Below are 18,114 nucleotides of genomic sequence, written 5' to 3'. Positions count from 1 at the left end.
TTTTCTTGAAAATATCTTTTATCTTGTTGCTTGCTGCGATATTTAGTTCCATTATTAGACTTTTAAATGGCTGAGCTTGTTTTTTTAATTAATTTTTCGTTTTTGTTTCTCTTTAACACGAGATCGGCTACAAATTTTCAACACTCGTGTACAGTAACTAGGACAAGATTCTTGGAACAAGCTGCACGTGCAGGTGCCACATAAACAAAGATGTGGAACCCATTCCCAAGTTCAAAGAATGGCGCCAATAACACCCTGGACCTCTGCTACTTCCTTTCACACATTTAAAACAAAGGACTTTTACCCCAAGTAAAATTTCTCTGAAAATTGTCTCACCAGGATATTATGCTAACTTCTAATTCAAACTATTTTATGAGAATTTTTAAGAAAATTTACGAAAAGTTGCCGGAATTTTTTTAATAGAAAATTTAAGAATGGTATTTCCAAAATTAGCATAACATTTGTTGACAAGGCGAGTGTTCAGGTGACCTGTACAGAGCAAGGCCCACACTTTCAGGTCACACAGGTCACGAGAGACGGTGACCCACACGCTAATAAGATGTAAATAAGTTGATAAACTGTTTCTCACATTCATTTTTTTTCTATTAACAGAAGCAGGAAGAGACAGGACTGGAAGTACTGGAAGGGAAGAAAAGATCGTCCAGTTAAGGCCACAGAGAATGAAGCTCATACTAAGGAAAGGTAAGGATATATATATAAATATATATATATATATATATATATATATATATATATATATATATATATATATATATATATATATATATATATATATATATATATATATATGTCGTGCCGAATAGGCAGAACTTGCGATTTTGGCTTAAATAGCAACGCTCATCTTGCCATATAGGACAAGTGAAAATTTGTGTATGCAATAATTTCGCCAAAATCATTCTGAACCTAACGAAAAATATATATTTGATTGTGTTTGTTTAGTATTAAATTATTGTAAACGTAATTAAAATATATTTAGTTGGGTTACGCTAAAATAAATTGCTCTTGTTATAATAAGGTTATGTATGTTTTCTAAGATTCTTTTGGTGCAAAATTAAATTTTTTTACATTAACATTAATGAAAAAAATATATCTTTAAACGTATAAGAGAAAAATTCAAAAAGTACTTAATTTTAAATGAGTTCTTGCTAATTGACCAGTTTTACATATTCGGCACGACATATATATATATATATATATATATATATATATATATATATATATATATATATATATATACAAGGAATTCGCGAGAGCAGGCGAAATATACACAAACACTGATCTCTGGCTGAAGGAGACTCGAACCTACGAACCTTAGGGCAAGGTACGCAGTGCTTTACCAATCTACCCACACTGGACAATACTTGATGCATGCAGGGGATGAGATGAAAACCTGTAAGCCTTCTCCCTGAAAGCTGGCTGCCTTGGATCAAACGTGTAGCACAAGCTACAAGCCAAGGTATTGTCCAGTGTGGGTAGATTGGTAAAGCACTGCGTACCTTGTCCTAAGGTTCGTAGGTTCGAGTCTCCTTCAGCCAGAGATCAGTGTTTATATATATATTACATATACATATATACATACATATACATATATACATACATACATATATATATATACATACATATACATATATATATATATATACATATATAAACATGTACATCCTGAAGTCTACTCAACAGTCTTTTATCTACCAATACATAATCCAACAAACTACTGTCATTTCGCCCTACATCATATCGTGTATACGTATTTATCCTCTTTTTCTTAAAATATGTATTACCTATAACTAAACCCCTTTCTATACAAAGTTCAATCAAAGGGCTCCCATTATCATTTACACCTGGCACCCCAAACTTACCTACCACACCCTCTCTAAAAGTTTCTCCTACTTTAGCATTCAGGTCCCCTACCACAATTACTCTCTCACTTGGTTCAAAGGCTCCTATACATTCACTTAACATCTCCCAAAATCTCTCTCTCTCCTCTGCATTCCTCTCTTCTCCAGGTGCATACACGCTTATTATGACCCACTTCTCGCATCCAACCTTTACTTTAATCCACATAATTCTTGAATTTACACATTCATATTCTCTTTTCTCCTTCCATAACTGATCATTTAACATTACTGCTACCCCTTCCTTTGCTCTAACTCTCTCAGATACTCCAGATTTAATCCCATTTATTTCCCCCCACTGGAACTCTCCTACCCCCTTCAGCTTTGTTTCGCTTAGAGCCAGGACATCCAACTTCTTTTCATTCATAACATCAGCAATCATCTGTTTCTTGTCATCCGCACTACATCCACGCACATTTAAGCATCCCAGATATATCAGATCACTTTCTAGTTGTAGCTACACTGAGAGTAAAAGGTAGATGGGATACAAGGAGAATAGAAGCATCAGGGAAGAGAGAGGTGAAGGTTTATAAACTAAAAGAGGAGGCAGTTAGGGTAAGATATAAACAGCTATTGGAGGATAGATGGGCTAATGAGAGCATAGGCAATGGGGTCGAAGAGGTATGGGGTAGGTTTAAAAATGTAGTGTTAGAGTGTTCAGCAGAAGTTTGTGGTTACAGGAAAGTGGGTGCGGGAGGGAAGAGGAGCGATTGGTGGAATGATGATGTAAAGAGAGTAGTAAGGGAGAAAAAGTTAGCATATGAGAAGTTTTTACAAAGTAGAAGTGATGCAAGGAGGGAAGAGTATATGGAGAAAAAGAGAGAGGTTAAGAGAGTGGTGAAGCAATGTAAAAAGAGAGCAAATGAGAGAGTGGGTGAGATGTTATCAACAAATTTTGTTGAAAATAAGAAAAAGTTTTGGAGAGAGATTAACAAGTTAAGAAAGCCTAGAGAACAAATGGATTTGTCAGTTAAAAATAGGAGAGGAGAGTTATTAAATGGAGAGTTAGAGGTATTGGGAAGATGGAGGGAATATTTTGAGGAATTGTTAAATGTTGATGAAGATAGGGAAGCTGTGATTTCGTGTATAGGGCAAGGAGGAATAACATCTTGTAGGAGTGAGGAAGAGCCAGTTGTGAGTGTGGGGGAAGTTCGTGAGGCAGTAGGTAAAATGAAAGGGGGTAAGGCAGCCGGGATTGATGGGATAAAGATAGAAATGTTAAAAGCAGGTGGGGATATAGTTTTGGAGTGGTTGGTGCAATTATTTAATAAATGTATGGAAGAGGGTAAGGTACCTAGGGATTGGCAGAGAGCATGCATAGTTCCTTTGTATAAAGGCAAAGGGGATAAAAGAGAGTGCAAAAATTATAGGGGGATAAGTCTGTTGAGTGTACCTGGTAAAGTGTATGGTAGAGTTATAATTGAAAGAATTAAGAGTAAGACGGAGAATAGGATAGCAGATGAACAAGGAGGCTTTAGGAAAGGTAGGGGGTGTGTGGACCAGGTGTTTACAGTGAAACATATAAGTGAACAGTATTTAGATAAGGCTAAAGAGGTCTTTGTGGCATTTATGGATTTGGAAAAGGCGTATGACAGGGTGGATAGGGGGGCAATGTGGCAGATGTTGCAAGTGTATGGTGTAGGAGGTAGGTTACTGAAAGCAGTGAAGAGTTTTCACGAGGATAGTGAGGCTCAAGTTAGAGTATGTAGGAAAGAGGGAAATTTTTTCCCAGTAAAAGTAGGCCTTAGACAAGGATGTGTGATGTCACCGTGGTTGTTTAATATATTTATAGATGGGGTTGTAAGAGAAGTAAATGCGAGGGTCTTGGCAAGAGGCGTGGACTTAAAAGATAAAGAATCACACACAAAGTGGGAGTTGTCACAGCTGCTCTTTGCTGATGACACTGTGCTCTTGGGAGATTCTGAAGAGAAGCTGCAGAGATTGGTGGATGAATTTGGTAGGGTGTGCAGAAGAAGAAAATTAAAGGTGAATACAGGAAAGAGTAAGGTTATGAGGATAACAAAAAGATTAGGTGATGAAAGATTGAATATCAGATTGGAGGGAGAGAGTATGGAGGAGGTGAACGTATTCAGATATTTGGGAGTGGACGTGTCAGCGGATGGGTCTATGAAAGATGAGGTGAATCATAGAATTGATGAGGGAAAAAGAGTGAGTGGTGCACTTAGGAGTCTGTGGAGACAAAGAACTTTGTCCTTGGAGGCAAAGAGGGGAATGTATGAGAGTATAGTTTTGCCAACGCTCTTATATGGGTGTGAAGCGTGGGTGATGAATGTTGCAGAGAGGAGAAGGCTGGAGGCAGTGGAGATGTCATGTCTGAGGGCAATGTGTGGTGTGAATATAATGCAGAGAATTCGTAGTTTGGAAGTTAGGAGGAGGTGCGGGATTACCAAAACTGTTGTCCAGAGGGCTGAGGAAGGGTTGTTGAGGTGGTTCGGACATGTAGAGAGAATGGAGCGAAACAGAATGACTTCAAGAGTGTATCAGTCTTTAGTGGAAGGAAGGCGGGGTAGGGGTCGGCCTAGGAAGGGTTGGAGGGAGGGGGTAAAGGAGGTTTTGTGTGCGAGGGGCTTGGACTTCCAGCAGGCATGCGTGAGCGTGTTTGATAGGAGTGAATGGAGACAAATGGATTTTAATACTTGACGTGCTGTTGGAGTGTGAGCAAAGTAACATTTATGAAGGGATTCAGGGAAACCGGCAGGCCGGACTTGAGTCCTGGAGATGGGAAGTACAGTGCCTGCACTCTGAAGGAGGGGTGTTAATGTTGCAGTTTAAAAACTGTAGTGTAAAGCACCCTTCTGGCAAGACAGTGATGGAGTGAATGATGGTGAAAGTTTTTCTTTTTCGGGCCACCCTGCCTTGGTGGGAATCGGCCAGTGTGATAAATATATATATATATATATATACATATATATATATATATATATATATATATATATATATATATATATATATATATATATATATATATATGAAATGTCTTTCTTGTTGCAATCAGCACATTATCAGGAGCTTTCTTTGTTGCAGAAATGAGTCAGAGGTCCCAACAGATTTATCAGCCCACAAGCATTGGTAATGGAGTAATTACTTAGCGAACGTAACATTAGTGACATGACAAGTGTCCAAAATTCGGTCAAACCGGTACGACATAAAATACTTTACATTCCATAAAATTAAGAAAACGAGTCTGCAGCAGACTCACTTAAAACTAAAGGGAGACATTTATAATTTATCCAAGGGTAGACAACCATAGTTTATCTATCCTACCAGATTCTTAGGGCAGATACTGGTTTAACCCAAGATGACAGGGAAACAGGCCCTAATTCTTTGAAGTGGAACCATGACACTTAAGACAACCCAGATCATTCATAGCCTCATTTATAAACGAATCAAGCTTTAATAATCTGCAATTACCATTATACTATAATGAATATTTATCATGTTTTATAATTGCCGATTGTAAAATATTACTAGCCATGGAGTACATGGAACTAGGACTTTGGCTTCCAAACAATAGAAGGATTGTTTGAGACTCGTGTGTTGTTGAACACCGCATTTGATTCCTGAGCTGTTCTTATTCAATATCGATGTTGTTTTATTCTAACTTCTAGACGTTTACTTGTCTGTCCCACATAAGATAAGTTGCAGCCATGGTACCCAATCATGTAAACACCACCAACACAGTATTGTGGGGAATTCATGATCAACATGCTCGTAATAGTCCGTGAATTCTTAAAAACAACTTGTATATTCAATGTCTTTAGGGCATTCGGCAGGACTGATAAAGCACATTCTTTGTCTGAGGAGTTATTCTAGATAAATTTTCCTAGCTGCCAGAAAAGCAGCTAGAGTAACGTAGTTTTGTAGCAATATCAAAGATTTTCCTAATTTCCTCATCAAGAAACTCAGGGCTGCACACTCGGTAAGCTCTCAAAAACAGTAAGAAACTCTTACTCTTGTTTCATGATATGAGTAGTAGCAGATATATGAACATACGTTCATGGCTTTCCTCTATGCTGTAAACTTAAACATTCTATACATGTCTGTACATACTTCTGTTCTATATACCTGGAAAAAACGTTTTGGGTTAGTTTTCGAAACCCTAGCAACTTTAATTTCATAGTCCCTTTTAGCTTTTCTTATCCCCTTTTTAATGTCCCTCTTAATGTCAATATACTGATTCATAAGATGACCCTCGCCTCTTTTGATACGCCTCTAAATTCCTTTCTTATGCCCTAGTAGATATTTGAGCCTATTATTCATCCATTTTGGGTCATTTCTATTTGATCTAATTTCTTTATAAGGGATAAACGTTCTTTGAGCAGCATGTATTGTGTTCAGAAAACTGTCATATTGATAGCTCTCTTCGTTACCCCAGTCAACAGATGATAAGTGTTCTCTAAGCCCATCGTAATCTGCTAAGCGAAAATCTGGGACTGTTACTGAGTTATCCCTACTATCATACTTCCATTCAATGCTAAATGTAATTGATTTGTGGTCGCTAGCACCCAGTTCCTCTGAAACTTCTAAATTATTAACAAGGGATTCATTGTTTGCCAGAACTAAGTCAAGCAGGTTATTACCCCTTGTAGGTTATGTCACAAACTGCTTCAAAAAACAATCCTGAACTACTTCTAAGAAGTCGTATGATTCTAAATTCCCAGTCAAGAAATTCCAATCAATGTGACTAAAGTTAAAGTCTCCTAGAATTACTACATTATCGTGCCTTGTGGCCCTAACAATTTCCTCCCATAGTAGTCTCCCCTGGTCCCTATCTAAATATGGGGGACGGTATATCACACCTAAAATTAATTTTTCATGCCCCTCTGAAAATTCTATCCAAACAGACTCTGTATGTGTTACTTCAGACTTAATACCCGTTTTTATGCAACAGTTCAAGCGATCTCGGACATACAATGCCACCCCACCCCCCTTCCCGATACTTCTATCTACTTGGAACAATTTAAAACCCTGAATGTGACATTCTGCAGGCATGTCCCGACTTTTTGAATTAAACCACGTCTCAGTAATGGCAAATACATCTATGTTACCTGCACTAGCAACTAGTCTCAACTCGTCCATCTTATTCCTAGCACTGCGACTATTTGCGTAATAAATATTTAAAGACCCTCCTCTCTCTTTACCCTTCCTGCTCCTTTCTGTTATTCCACTAAACCTATTACTGTCCTTGTCAATTAGTGCCACTGGCTTTCCAATATCCACCTCATTTTGCCTATTACTAGTTCTCCTAGTACTCATATTACTACCCTGCGACTTCACAGTTTTCCCGCCAAAACCCATACCGCTAACTATTCCTAATTTAAAGACCTAACAGCTCCCTCCACTGCGTTGGCCAGTGCTCCCACCCCCACACCTAGATAAGTGAACCCCATCCCTGGCACACATGTCATTTCTGCCATAGAAGAGGTCCCAGTTGTCAATGAATGTTACCGCATTTTCCTTACAGTATTTGTCCAGCCAGCAATTGACACCAATTGCTCTGGACAACTATTCATTTCCAACTCCTCTCCTTGGCAAAATGCCACATATGACAGGTTTCCCACCCTTCCTCCTAATTATCTCTATTGCTGATCTATACCTGCTAATCAGGTCCTCACTCCTACGTCTGCCAACATCGTTGCCTCCAGCACTGAGACAGATAATAGGATTGCTCCCATTACCTCTCATGATGTCATCCAGACGGCTAACAATATCCTTCATCCCATCCCCAGGAAAACACACTCTCTGCCTCCTACTCCTATCCTATCTATCCATGTACCTAATCTGGCTATCCCCAACAACAACAATGTTTTTACCTTCCTTGGCGTCGTCCGTCGTGATCCTCCGAGTAGTCGACTCACATTCGCCAGGTAACATTACACCACTTGTAGAATTCGTCAAGACGTTCTCGATGGTCTTCGTTGGGGTTTCTAGGGATGTCTCACTCACGTCTGCTAATGCTTCTTTAGTGCTCGTTGTGGCATTCCCAGTAGAACACTCACATTCGTCAGGTAGCACCGAGAATGGGTTGGAAGTTTCCACGGTAGTCTTCTGGTTTCTCGTTGTTTCTGCCTCTCCAACCGTTTTCTTGATCTTCAGCTTGGTTCCATGCTGCCCGGCCACTGACCAAGCTTCCCTCTTAACCTGGGGACTCACAACAGGAGGATTACTACGAATCCTCTTGTTCTCCTCCGTTAATCGCCGTATCTCCATCTTAGCAACTCTGAGCTCTTCTGTCAGCTGCTGGTAAAGTTGCTCAAGAGAGGGCATCCTGGTTCAGATTCACAGAGAGCACACAAACAGGTCTTCACAGAGCTAAGTACACGTCACCACTGATGTACTTATCCACTTGGCCCTTGTATGGGCCAACAGGCCTGCTGCAGTGTTTCTCCTTTCTTATGTTCTACTCTCCACTACACACACTCCTTGCACACACTAGGGCCTTAAAAGAAAATATCAGGAGAGTAAATACAAAAAATTATTCAAACAACTTATGGCATCAATTTACCCAAATCCACCCCCTACACAAACACCAACCATGACATCTTGCTTCAGCCAGCGCTCCTCCTGTACTGACTCAAAACACACCTCTACTGGCCACTCTGACTGACCAGGTCCAATATGCGTCTGGTTTCAGAACAATACCTGTAAACTGACATTATACATGGAGCTTTTTTAGACATATTTTCTACAATACACTTCCTAATACACTATAATCTACTTCGTCTATAATTACTATCACATTAGCTTTTACCTCTTTCGTGAGGTTAAGTCTAGGATCTTTCCTTAATTCATGGTATGACTTAACAAACATTTGAGGATAAGCCCCATATACCACGCCTTTGCAAATGTTAAACATTTCCAGGGACAGGTTCCCTTGTTTTACCAGATTGCAAAAAGGCTTGGCAAGGTCAACATAAATAATGCCCCCACTAGTAGGTGCGAAACTTAATCCATATCGTAGCTCTGTATAGTTGGTCCCAGGTTAGCTCAGCACTCGACAAGTTAATAGTGAAATCCGGGTTAGCATGTTGGGACCAGTTCTGAGGTTGTTTAATTTCCTTGCATGTAAAATTTCAGTTTTCCTCTTCATTATTCTCAGTCCCCTATATATGCATATTGTGAAAAATTTACCCCAGCCAGAGGAACCCCTGCCACCCTGCCTTCTGTGATCCCTTCATCCTAGCCAGAGGAACCCCTACCACCCTGCCTTCTGTGATCCCTTCATCCCAGCCAGAGGAACCCCTGCCATCCTGCCTTCTGTGATCCCTTCATCCCAGCCAGAGGAACCCCTGCCACCCTGCCTTCTGTGATCCCTTCATCCCAGCCAGAGGAACCCCTGCCACCCTGCCTTCTGTGATCCCTTCATCCCAGCCAGAGGAACCCCTGCCACCCTGCCTTCTGTGATCCCTTCATCCCAGCCAGAGGAACCCCTGCCACCCTGCCTTCTGTGATCCCTTCATCCCAGCCAGAGGAACCCCTACCACCCTGCCTTCTGTGATCCTTTCATCCCAGCCAGAGGAACCCCTGCCACCCTGCCTTCTGTGATCCCTTCATCCCAGCCAGAGGAACCCCTGCAACCCTGCCTTCTGTGATCCCTTCATCCCAGCCAGAGGAACCCCTGCCACCCTGCCTTCTGTGATCCCTTCATCCCAGCCAGAGGAACCCCTGCCACCCTGCCTTCTGTGATCCCTTCATCCCAGCCAGAGGAACCCCTGCCACCCTGCCTTCTGTGATCCCTTCACCCCAGCCAGAGGAACCCCTGCCACCCTGCCTTCTGTGATCCCTTCATCCCAGCCAGAGGAACCCCTGCCACCCTGCCTTCTGTGATCCCTTCATCCCAGCCAGAGGAACCCCTACCACCCTGCCTTCTGTGATCCCTTCATCCCAGCCAGAGGAACCCCTACCACCCTGCCTTCTGTGATCCCTTCATCCCAGCCAGAGGAACCCCTACCACCCTGCCTTCTGTGATCCCTTCATCCCAGCCAGAGGAACCCCTACCACCCTGCCTTCTGTGATCCCTTCATCCCAGCCAGAGGAACCCCTGCCACCCTGCCTTCTGTGATCCCTTCATCCCCGCCACAGGAACCCCTGCCACCCTGCCTTCTGTGATCCCTTCATCCCAGCCAGAGGAACCCCTACCACCCTGCCTTCTGTGATCCCTTCATCCTAGCCAGAGGAACCCCTACCACCCTGCCTTCTGTGATCCCTTCATCCCAGCCAGAGGAACCCCTGCCACCCTGCCTTCTGTGATCCCTTCATCCCAGCCAGAGGAACCCCTACCACCCTGCCTTCTGTGATCCCTTCATCCCAGCCAGAGGAACCCCTACCACCCTGCCTTCTGTGATCCCTTCATCCCAGCCAGAGGAACCCCTACCACCCTGCCTTCTGTGATCCCTTCACCCCAGCCAGAGGAACCCCTGCCACCCTGCCTTCTGTGATCCCTTCATCCCAGCCAGAGGAACCCCTGCCACCCTGCCTTCTGTGATCCCTTCATCCCAGCCAGAGGAACCCCTGCCACCCTGCCTTCTGTGATCCCTTCATCCCAGCCAGAGGAACCCCTGCCACCCTGCCTTCTGTGATCCCTTCATCCCAGCCACAGGAACCCCTACCACCCTGCCTTCTGTGATCCCTTCATCCCAGCCAGAGGAACCCCTGCCACCCTGCCTTCTGTGATCCCTTCATCCCAGCCACAGGAACCCCTACCACCCTGCCTTCTGTGATCCCTTCATCCCAGCCAGAGGAACCCCTGCCACCCTGCCTTCTGTGATCCCTTCATCCCAGCCAGAGGAACCCCTGCCACCCTGCCTTCTGTGATCCCTTCATCCCAGCCAGAGGAACCCCTGCCACCCTGCCTTCTGTGATCCCTTCATCCCAGCCACAGGAACCCCTACCACCCTGCCTTCTGTGATCCCTTCACCCCAGCCAGAGGAACCCCTGCCACCCTGCCTTCTGTGATCCCTTCATCCCAGCCAGAGGAACCCCTACCACCCTGCCTTCTGTGATCCCTTCATCCCAGCCAGAGGAAACCCTGCCACCTATATAAACGTGCCGTATTTCCTCTACATTCCAGTGTTAATACAGTGGACATTAGCAATCTTCTCTGGTCCATACAATGGACATTAATAGTCTGCCCTGGTCCATACAGAAGACACTAATATTGTGGTCTCTTCCCTGGTCTAAGGAGTGGGCACTAACACTGTGGTCTCTCCACTGGTCCAAGCAGTAGACACTAACATTGTGGTCTCTCCACTGGTCCAAGCAGTAGACACTAACATTGTGGTCTCTCCACTGGTCCAAGTAGTGGACACTAACACTGTGGTCTCTCCACTGGTCCAAGCAGTGGACACTAACATTATGGTCTCTCCACTGGTCCAAGCAGTAGACACTAACATTGTGGTCTCTCCACTGGTCCAAGCAGTAGACACTAACACTGTGGTCTCTCCACTGGTCCAAGCAGTGGACACTAACATTGTGGTCTCTCCACTGGTCCAAGCAGTGGACACTAACACTGTGGTCTCTCCACTGGTCCAAGCAGTAGACACTAACACTGTGGTCTCTCCACTGGTCCAAGCAGTAGACACTAACACTGTGGTCTCTCCACTGGTCCAAGCAGTAGACACTAACACTGTGGTCTCTCCACTGGTCCAAGCAGTGGACACTAACATTGTGGTCTCTCCACTGGTCCAAGCAGTGGACACTAACATTGTGGTCTCTCCACTGGTCCAAGCAGTGGACACTAACAATGTGGTCTCTCCACTGGTCCAAGCAGTAGACACTAACACTGTGGTCTCTCCACTGGTCCATGCAGTGGACACTAACATTGTGGTCTCTCCACTGGTCCAAGCAGTGGACACTAACAATGTGGTCTCTCCACTGGTCCATGCAGTGGACACTAACACTGTGGTCTCTCCACTGGTCCAAGCAGTGGACACTAACATTGTGGTCTCTCCACTGGTCCATGCAGTGGACACTAACACTGTGGTCTCTCCACTGGTCCAAGCAGTGGACACTAACAATGTGGTCTCTCCACTGGTCCAAGCAGTAGACACTAACATTGTGGTCTCTCCACTGGTCCAAGCAGTGGACACTAACACTACCATGTCTTCAATACAGGAGTACCCATCAACATCACTCTGAAGTACCGCCAGGCCGGAGACTACCCGGTCGATCTCTACTACCTGATGGATCTGTCTAACTCCATGAAAGATGATAAGGAGCAGTTGGCTACTTTAGGGTCGAAGTTGGCGGACCAGCTGAGAATCCTCACCAGTCAATTTAATCTTGGCTTCGGATCCTTCGTCGATAAAGTGCTGATGCCGTATGCTGACACCTCGCCCAATAAGTTAGTAGCATGGATATATGTGTGTTTTCATGTACTCTCTGAGATAGAGCTTCAGCTTCTAGATAACATCTCTTAACCACTAATTGTTTTCAGATAATATTTATTTTTATTAACACATAGGTTGATTCCCACCAAGGCAGAGTGACCCGAAAATGAAGAAACACTTCCATCATCATCTTTCACTTAATCACTGATAATCCACTCCCAAATATTTGAATGCATTCATTTCCTTCATACTACCTCCCTCCAATCTGATATCCATTCTTTCATTACCTAAATTTTTTATTACCCTCATCACCTTGCTCTTTCCTACATTCACTTTTAATTTCCTTCTTTTACATACCCTCCGATACTCGTCCACCAATCTCTGCACCATCTCTTCAGAATCTCCCAACTTCCACTTTATGTTAGATTTTTTATGTCTTAATCCCACACCTTTTGGCAACTCCCGAGCATTCACTTTTCTTACAAACCCATCTATAAATATATTGAACAGCCATAGTAACATCACATATCTCTGTCTAAGATCTACTTTTACTGGGCAATAATCTTTCTCTCTCCTACATACTCTAACCTGAGCCTCACTATCCTTGTAAAAATTCTTAACCGCTACAAATTATTTCGTCCATTTGCAACATCTGCCACATTGCTCTCCTATCTACCTTATATGCCTTTTCCAAATCCATAAATGCAACGAATACCTCTTTACCATAAGCTAAATACTGCTCACCTTTATACTTTACTGTAAACACTTGGTCTACACACCCCCTATTCTTTCTAAAGCCTCCTTGTTCATCTGCAATCCATCATACTCTTAATTCTTTCAATAATAACTCTACCTTACAACTTATCAGGTATACTCAACAGGCTTATTCCCCTGTAATTTTTACACTCTCTTTTGTCCCCTTTGCCTTTACACAAATCAACTATTCATGCTCTCTCCCAATCCTTAGGTACCTTCCCCTCTTCCATTCATTTTTTAAATAAAAGCACCAACCATTCCAAAACTATATCCCCACCTGATTTTAACATTCCTGTCTTTGTCCCATCAATCCCAGCTGTTTTACACACTTTTTATTCTATCCACTGACTCATGCACTTTTCCCACACTCACAACTGGCTCTTCTTCACTCCTACAATATGTTATATCTCCCTGCCCAGTGCACGATATCACAGCTTCCCCTGTCTTCATCAGCATTCAACAGTTTCTCAAAATATTCCCTCCATCTTCCAGATATATCCAGCTCTCTGTCTAATAATTCTAATAATTTCACTTCAAAACTTTTTCTTATTCTCAGCAAAATTTGTTTGATAGTATCTCACCCACTCTCTTATTTGCTCTCATTTTACATTTCGTCATCACTTTCTTATCCTCTCTATTCCTCTCTATATACTCTTCCCTATTTGGATCATTTTGTAAAAAAACTCTCATTTGTTAACTTTTTCTCTCTTATTACTCTACCTCATCATTCCACCACTCGCTCTACTTCCCTCCTGCACCCATTTTCCGGTAACCACAAACTTCTGCTGAACACTAACACTACATTCTTCAATCTATCCTATACCTCTCTCAACCTAATTGTCTATACTCTCACTAGCTCATCTTTCTTCCAATAGTTTTTTACATCTTACCCTAACTGCCTCCTCATTTAGTTTACAAACTTTCATCTCTCGCTTACTTGCTGATGCCATTCTCCTTGTTTCCCATCTACCTTTCACTTTCATCTCTCACTGTAGCTACAGCTAAAAAGTGATCTGATATATCTGTGGCCCCTCTATAAACATGAACATCCCGAAGTCTACCCATCAGTCTTTTATCTACTAATACATAGTCTAACAAACTACTGTCATTACACTCTAGTATATCATATCTTGTATATTTATTTATCCCTTTTTCCCTAAAATGTATATTACCTATTACCAAAACCCTTTCAAAGCTCAGTTAAAGACCCCCATTATCATTTACACCTGGCACCCCAAATTTACCTGCCACATCCTCTATAACAGTTTCACCCACTTTAGCATTCATGTCCCCCACCACCGATACTCTCTTACTTGGATCAAAACTTCCCAAACACTAACTTAACATCTCTCAAAATCTCTCCTCTACACTCTTCTTCATCATGTAGATAAATACTTATTATAACTCACTTTTTGCATCCAACCCTAATTTAATCCACATAATCCTTGAATTTATGCATTTATATTCCCTCTTCTTATCCCATAACTGATACTTCACCCCTTCCTTAGCTCTAACTCTCTTTCAGATACTCCTGACTTAATCCCATTTATTTCTTCCCAATGAAAATCTCTTACCACCTTCAGCTTTGTTTCGTTTAAAGCCAGGACATCCAACAATATTATTAATAATTTATACAGGAGAAGGGGTTACTAATTCATTGCTCCCGGCCTTTCAGTTGCCTCTTACAACACACATGGCTTATAGAGGAAGATTCTTTTCCACTTCTCCATGGAGATGAAGTAAATAAGAACAAGAACTATTTAGAATAAAAGAAAATTCATATTGGTGTGTATACATATATGTGTACATGTATATGTAGTGTGCCTAAGTGTAAGTAGAACTAGCAAGACGTACCAGTTTTCTTGCATGTTCATGAGACAGAAAGAAAAAGAAAACCAGCAATCCTACCATCATGTAAGACAATTACAGGTTTTCGTTTTACACTCACTTGACAGGACGGTAGTACCTCCCTGGGTGGTTGCTGTCTACCAACCTACTACCTATATATATCTACGTATTTATTTATTGTTTCTGTCTGATAAACATGCAAGATAACAGGTACAACTTGCTACTTCTCCTTGTATTAGTCACTACACAGGCATGTAAGTGTATTTGTATACACACCCATCTGAGTTTTTTCTGTTTTCTTAATAGTTCTTGTTCTTTTTTATTTCCTTTCATTTCTATGGGAAAATGGACAACAATCTTTCCTGTGTAAGTTGTACGTGTCGCAACAGGTGACTCAAATGCCGGGAGCAATGTGCTAGTAACAAATTATGTATATGTTAGTGAATGTAAAAAAAAAACAGAAAAACTTTATTAAGTTCTCTTTTTCGAGTCACCTTGCCTCGGTGGGCGGCGGCTGATATATATATATATATATATATATATATATATATATATATATATATATATATATATATATATATATATATATATATATATATATATATATTAAGCCACGGATGGTGGAAATCTTTAGCTAAAGTACTTTCACACTTCTCAATGCGTCATCAGAAGCTATGCAATGTTGCAAGGCTACAACTGAAGGAGCGAGGGGAAATTTTCTCAGAAAAGCGCAGTGCGGATCTGTTCCCTGCTGCTGGCTCCAAGTAACAGCACCTCAGTGCTGTGACTTTGAACGTGCAGCACTGAGAGGCAGCTGTGACTTAGAACCTGCAACACTGAGAGGCTGCTGTGACTTAGAACCTGCAACACTGAGAGGCTACTGTGACTTAGAACCAGCAACACTGAGAGGCTGCTGTGACCTAGAACCAGCAACACTGAGAGGCTGCTGTGACATAGAACCAGCAACACTGAGAGGCTACTGTGACTTAGAACCAGCAACACTAAGAGGCTGCTGTGACTTAGAACCTGCAACACTGAGAGGCTACTGTGACTTAGAACCAGCAACACTGAGAGGCTGCTGTGACTTAGAACCAGCAACACTGAGAGGAAGTTGTGACTTAGAACCTGCAACACTGAGAGGCTACTGTGACTTATTACCAGCAACATTGAGAGGCTGCTGTGACATAGAACCAGCAACACTGAGAGGCTGCTGTGACTTAGAACCAGCAACACTGAGAGGCTGCTGTGACTTAGAACCAGCAACACTGAGAGGCTACTGTGACTTAGAACAAGCAACACTGAGAGGCTGCTGTGACTTAGAATGTGCAGCACTGAGGGGCTGCTGTGACTTAGAACCCGCAGCACTGAGAGGCTGCTGTGACTTAGAATGTGCAGCAGTGAGAGGCTGCTGTGACTTAGAACCCGCAGCACTGAGAGTCTGCTGTCACTTAGAACCTGCAACACTGAGAGGCTTCTGTGACTTAGAACCTGCAGCACTGAGAGGCTGCTGTGACTTAGAACCTGCAACACTGAGAGGCTGCTGTGACTTAGAACCTGCAGCACTGAGAGGCTTCTGTGACTTAGAACCTGCAGCAGTTAGAGGCTGCTGTGACTTAGAACCTGCAACACTGAGAGGCTGCTGTGACTTAGAACCTGCAGCACTGAGAGGCTGCTGAGACTTAGAACCTGCACCACTGAGAGGCTTCTGTGACTTAGAACCTGCAGGAGTTAGAAGCTGCTGTGACTTAGAACCTGAAGCACTGAGAGGCTATTGTGACTTAGAACCTGAAGCACTGAGAGGCTTCTGTGACTTAGAACCTGCAACACTGAGAGGCTGCTGTGACTTAGAACCTGCAGCAGTGAGAAGCTTCTGTGACTTAGAACCTGCAGCTGTGAGAGGCTTCTTTGACTTAGAACCTGCACCACTGAGAGGCTTCTGTGACTTAGAACCTGCAGCAGTGAGAGGCTGCTGTGACTTAGAACGTGCAACACTGAGAGACTGCTGTAACTTAGAACCTGCAGTACTGAGAGGCTTCTGTGACTCAGAACGTGCAGCAGTGAGAGGCTGCTGTGACTTAGAACCTGAAACACTGAGAGGCTGCTGTGACTTAGAACCTGAAGCACTGAGAGGCTTCTGTTACTTAGAACCTGCAGCACTTAGAGGCTTCTGTGACTTAGAACCTGCAGCAGTGAGAGGCTGCTGTGACTTAGAACCTGCAGCAGTGAGAGGCTGCTGTGACTTAGAACCTGCAGCAGTGAGAGGCTTCTGTGACTTAGAACCTGCAGCAGTGAGAGGCTACTGTGACTTAGAACCAGCAACATTGAGAGGCTGCTGTGACTTAGAACCAGCAACACTGAGAGGCTGCTGTGACTTAGAACCAGCAACACTGAGAGGCTGCTGTGACTTAGAACCAGCAACACTGAGAGGCTACTGTGACTTAGAACCAGCAACACTGAGAGGCTGCTGTGACTTAGAACCTGCAACACTGAGAGGCTACTGTGACTTAGAACCAGCAACACTGAGAGGCTGCTGTGACTTAGAATGTGCAGCACTGAGGGGCTGCTGTGATTTAGAACCCGCAGCACTGAGAGGCTGCTGTGACTTAGAATGTGCAGCAGTGAGAGGCTGCTGTGACTTAGAACCCTAAGCACTGAGAGGCTGCTGTGACTTAGAACCTGCAACACTGAGAGGCTTCTGTGACTTGGAACCTACAGCACTGAGAGGCTGCTGTGACTTAGAACCTGCAACACTGAGAGGCTGCTGTGACTTAGAACCTGCAGCACTGAGAGGCTTCTGTGACTTAGAACCTGCAACACTTAGAGGCTGCTGTGACTTAGAGTCTGAAACACTGAGAGGCTGCTGTGACTTAGAACCTGCACCACTGAGAGGCTTCTGTGACTTAGAACCTGCAGTACTGAGAGGCTGCTGTGACTTAGAACCTGCAACACTGAGAGGCTACTGTGACTTAGAACCAGCAACATTGAGAGGCTGCTGTGACTTAGAACCAGCAACACTGAGAGGCTGCTGTGACTTAGAACCAGCAACACTGAGAGGCTGCTGTGACTTAGAACAAGCAACACTAAGAGGCTGCTGTGACTTAGAACCAGCAACACTGAGAGGCTGCTGTGACTTAGAACCAGCAACACTGAGAGGCTGCTGTGACTTAGAACCAGCAACACTGAGAGGCTGCTGTGACTTAGAACCAGCAACACTGAGAGGCTACTGTGACTTAGAACCAGCAACA

General features: G+C 43.3%; 1 protein-coding gene across 2 annotated transcripts in view; it reads left to right on the top strand.

The window, feature by feature from the left end:
- Positions 1-18,114, top strand: part of LOC128698691 (integrin beta-PS-like) — a 197,866-nt gene that overhangs the window by 68,760 nt on the left and 110,992 nt on the right. For both annotated transcript variants that reach the window (XM_070097789.1, XM_070097790.1), the window contains exons 4-5: positions 613-702; positions 12,051-12,279. In XM_070097789.1, coding sequence (XP_069953890.1) covers positions 613-702; positions 12,051-12,279 — 319 coding nt within the window. The remainder of the gene's footprint in view (positions 1-612; positions 703-12,050; positions 12,280-18,114) is intronic.

The sequence above is a fragment of the Cherax quadricarinatus genome, chromosome 59 (assembly GCF_038502225.1).
Source record: "Cherax quadricarinatus isolate ZL_2023a chromosome 59, ASM3850222v1, whole genome shotgun sequence".
In the NCBI taxonomy this organism is placed as follows: domain Eukaryota; kingdom Metazoa; phylum Arthropoda; class Malacostraca; order Decapoda; family Parastacidae; genus Cherax; species Cherax quadricarinatus.
Note: the sequence above shows the minus strand (reverse complement) of the source record. Positions and strands in the feature narration are given on the sequence as shown.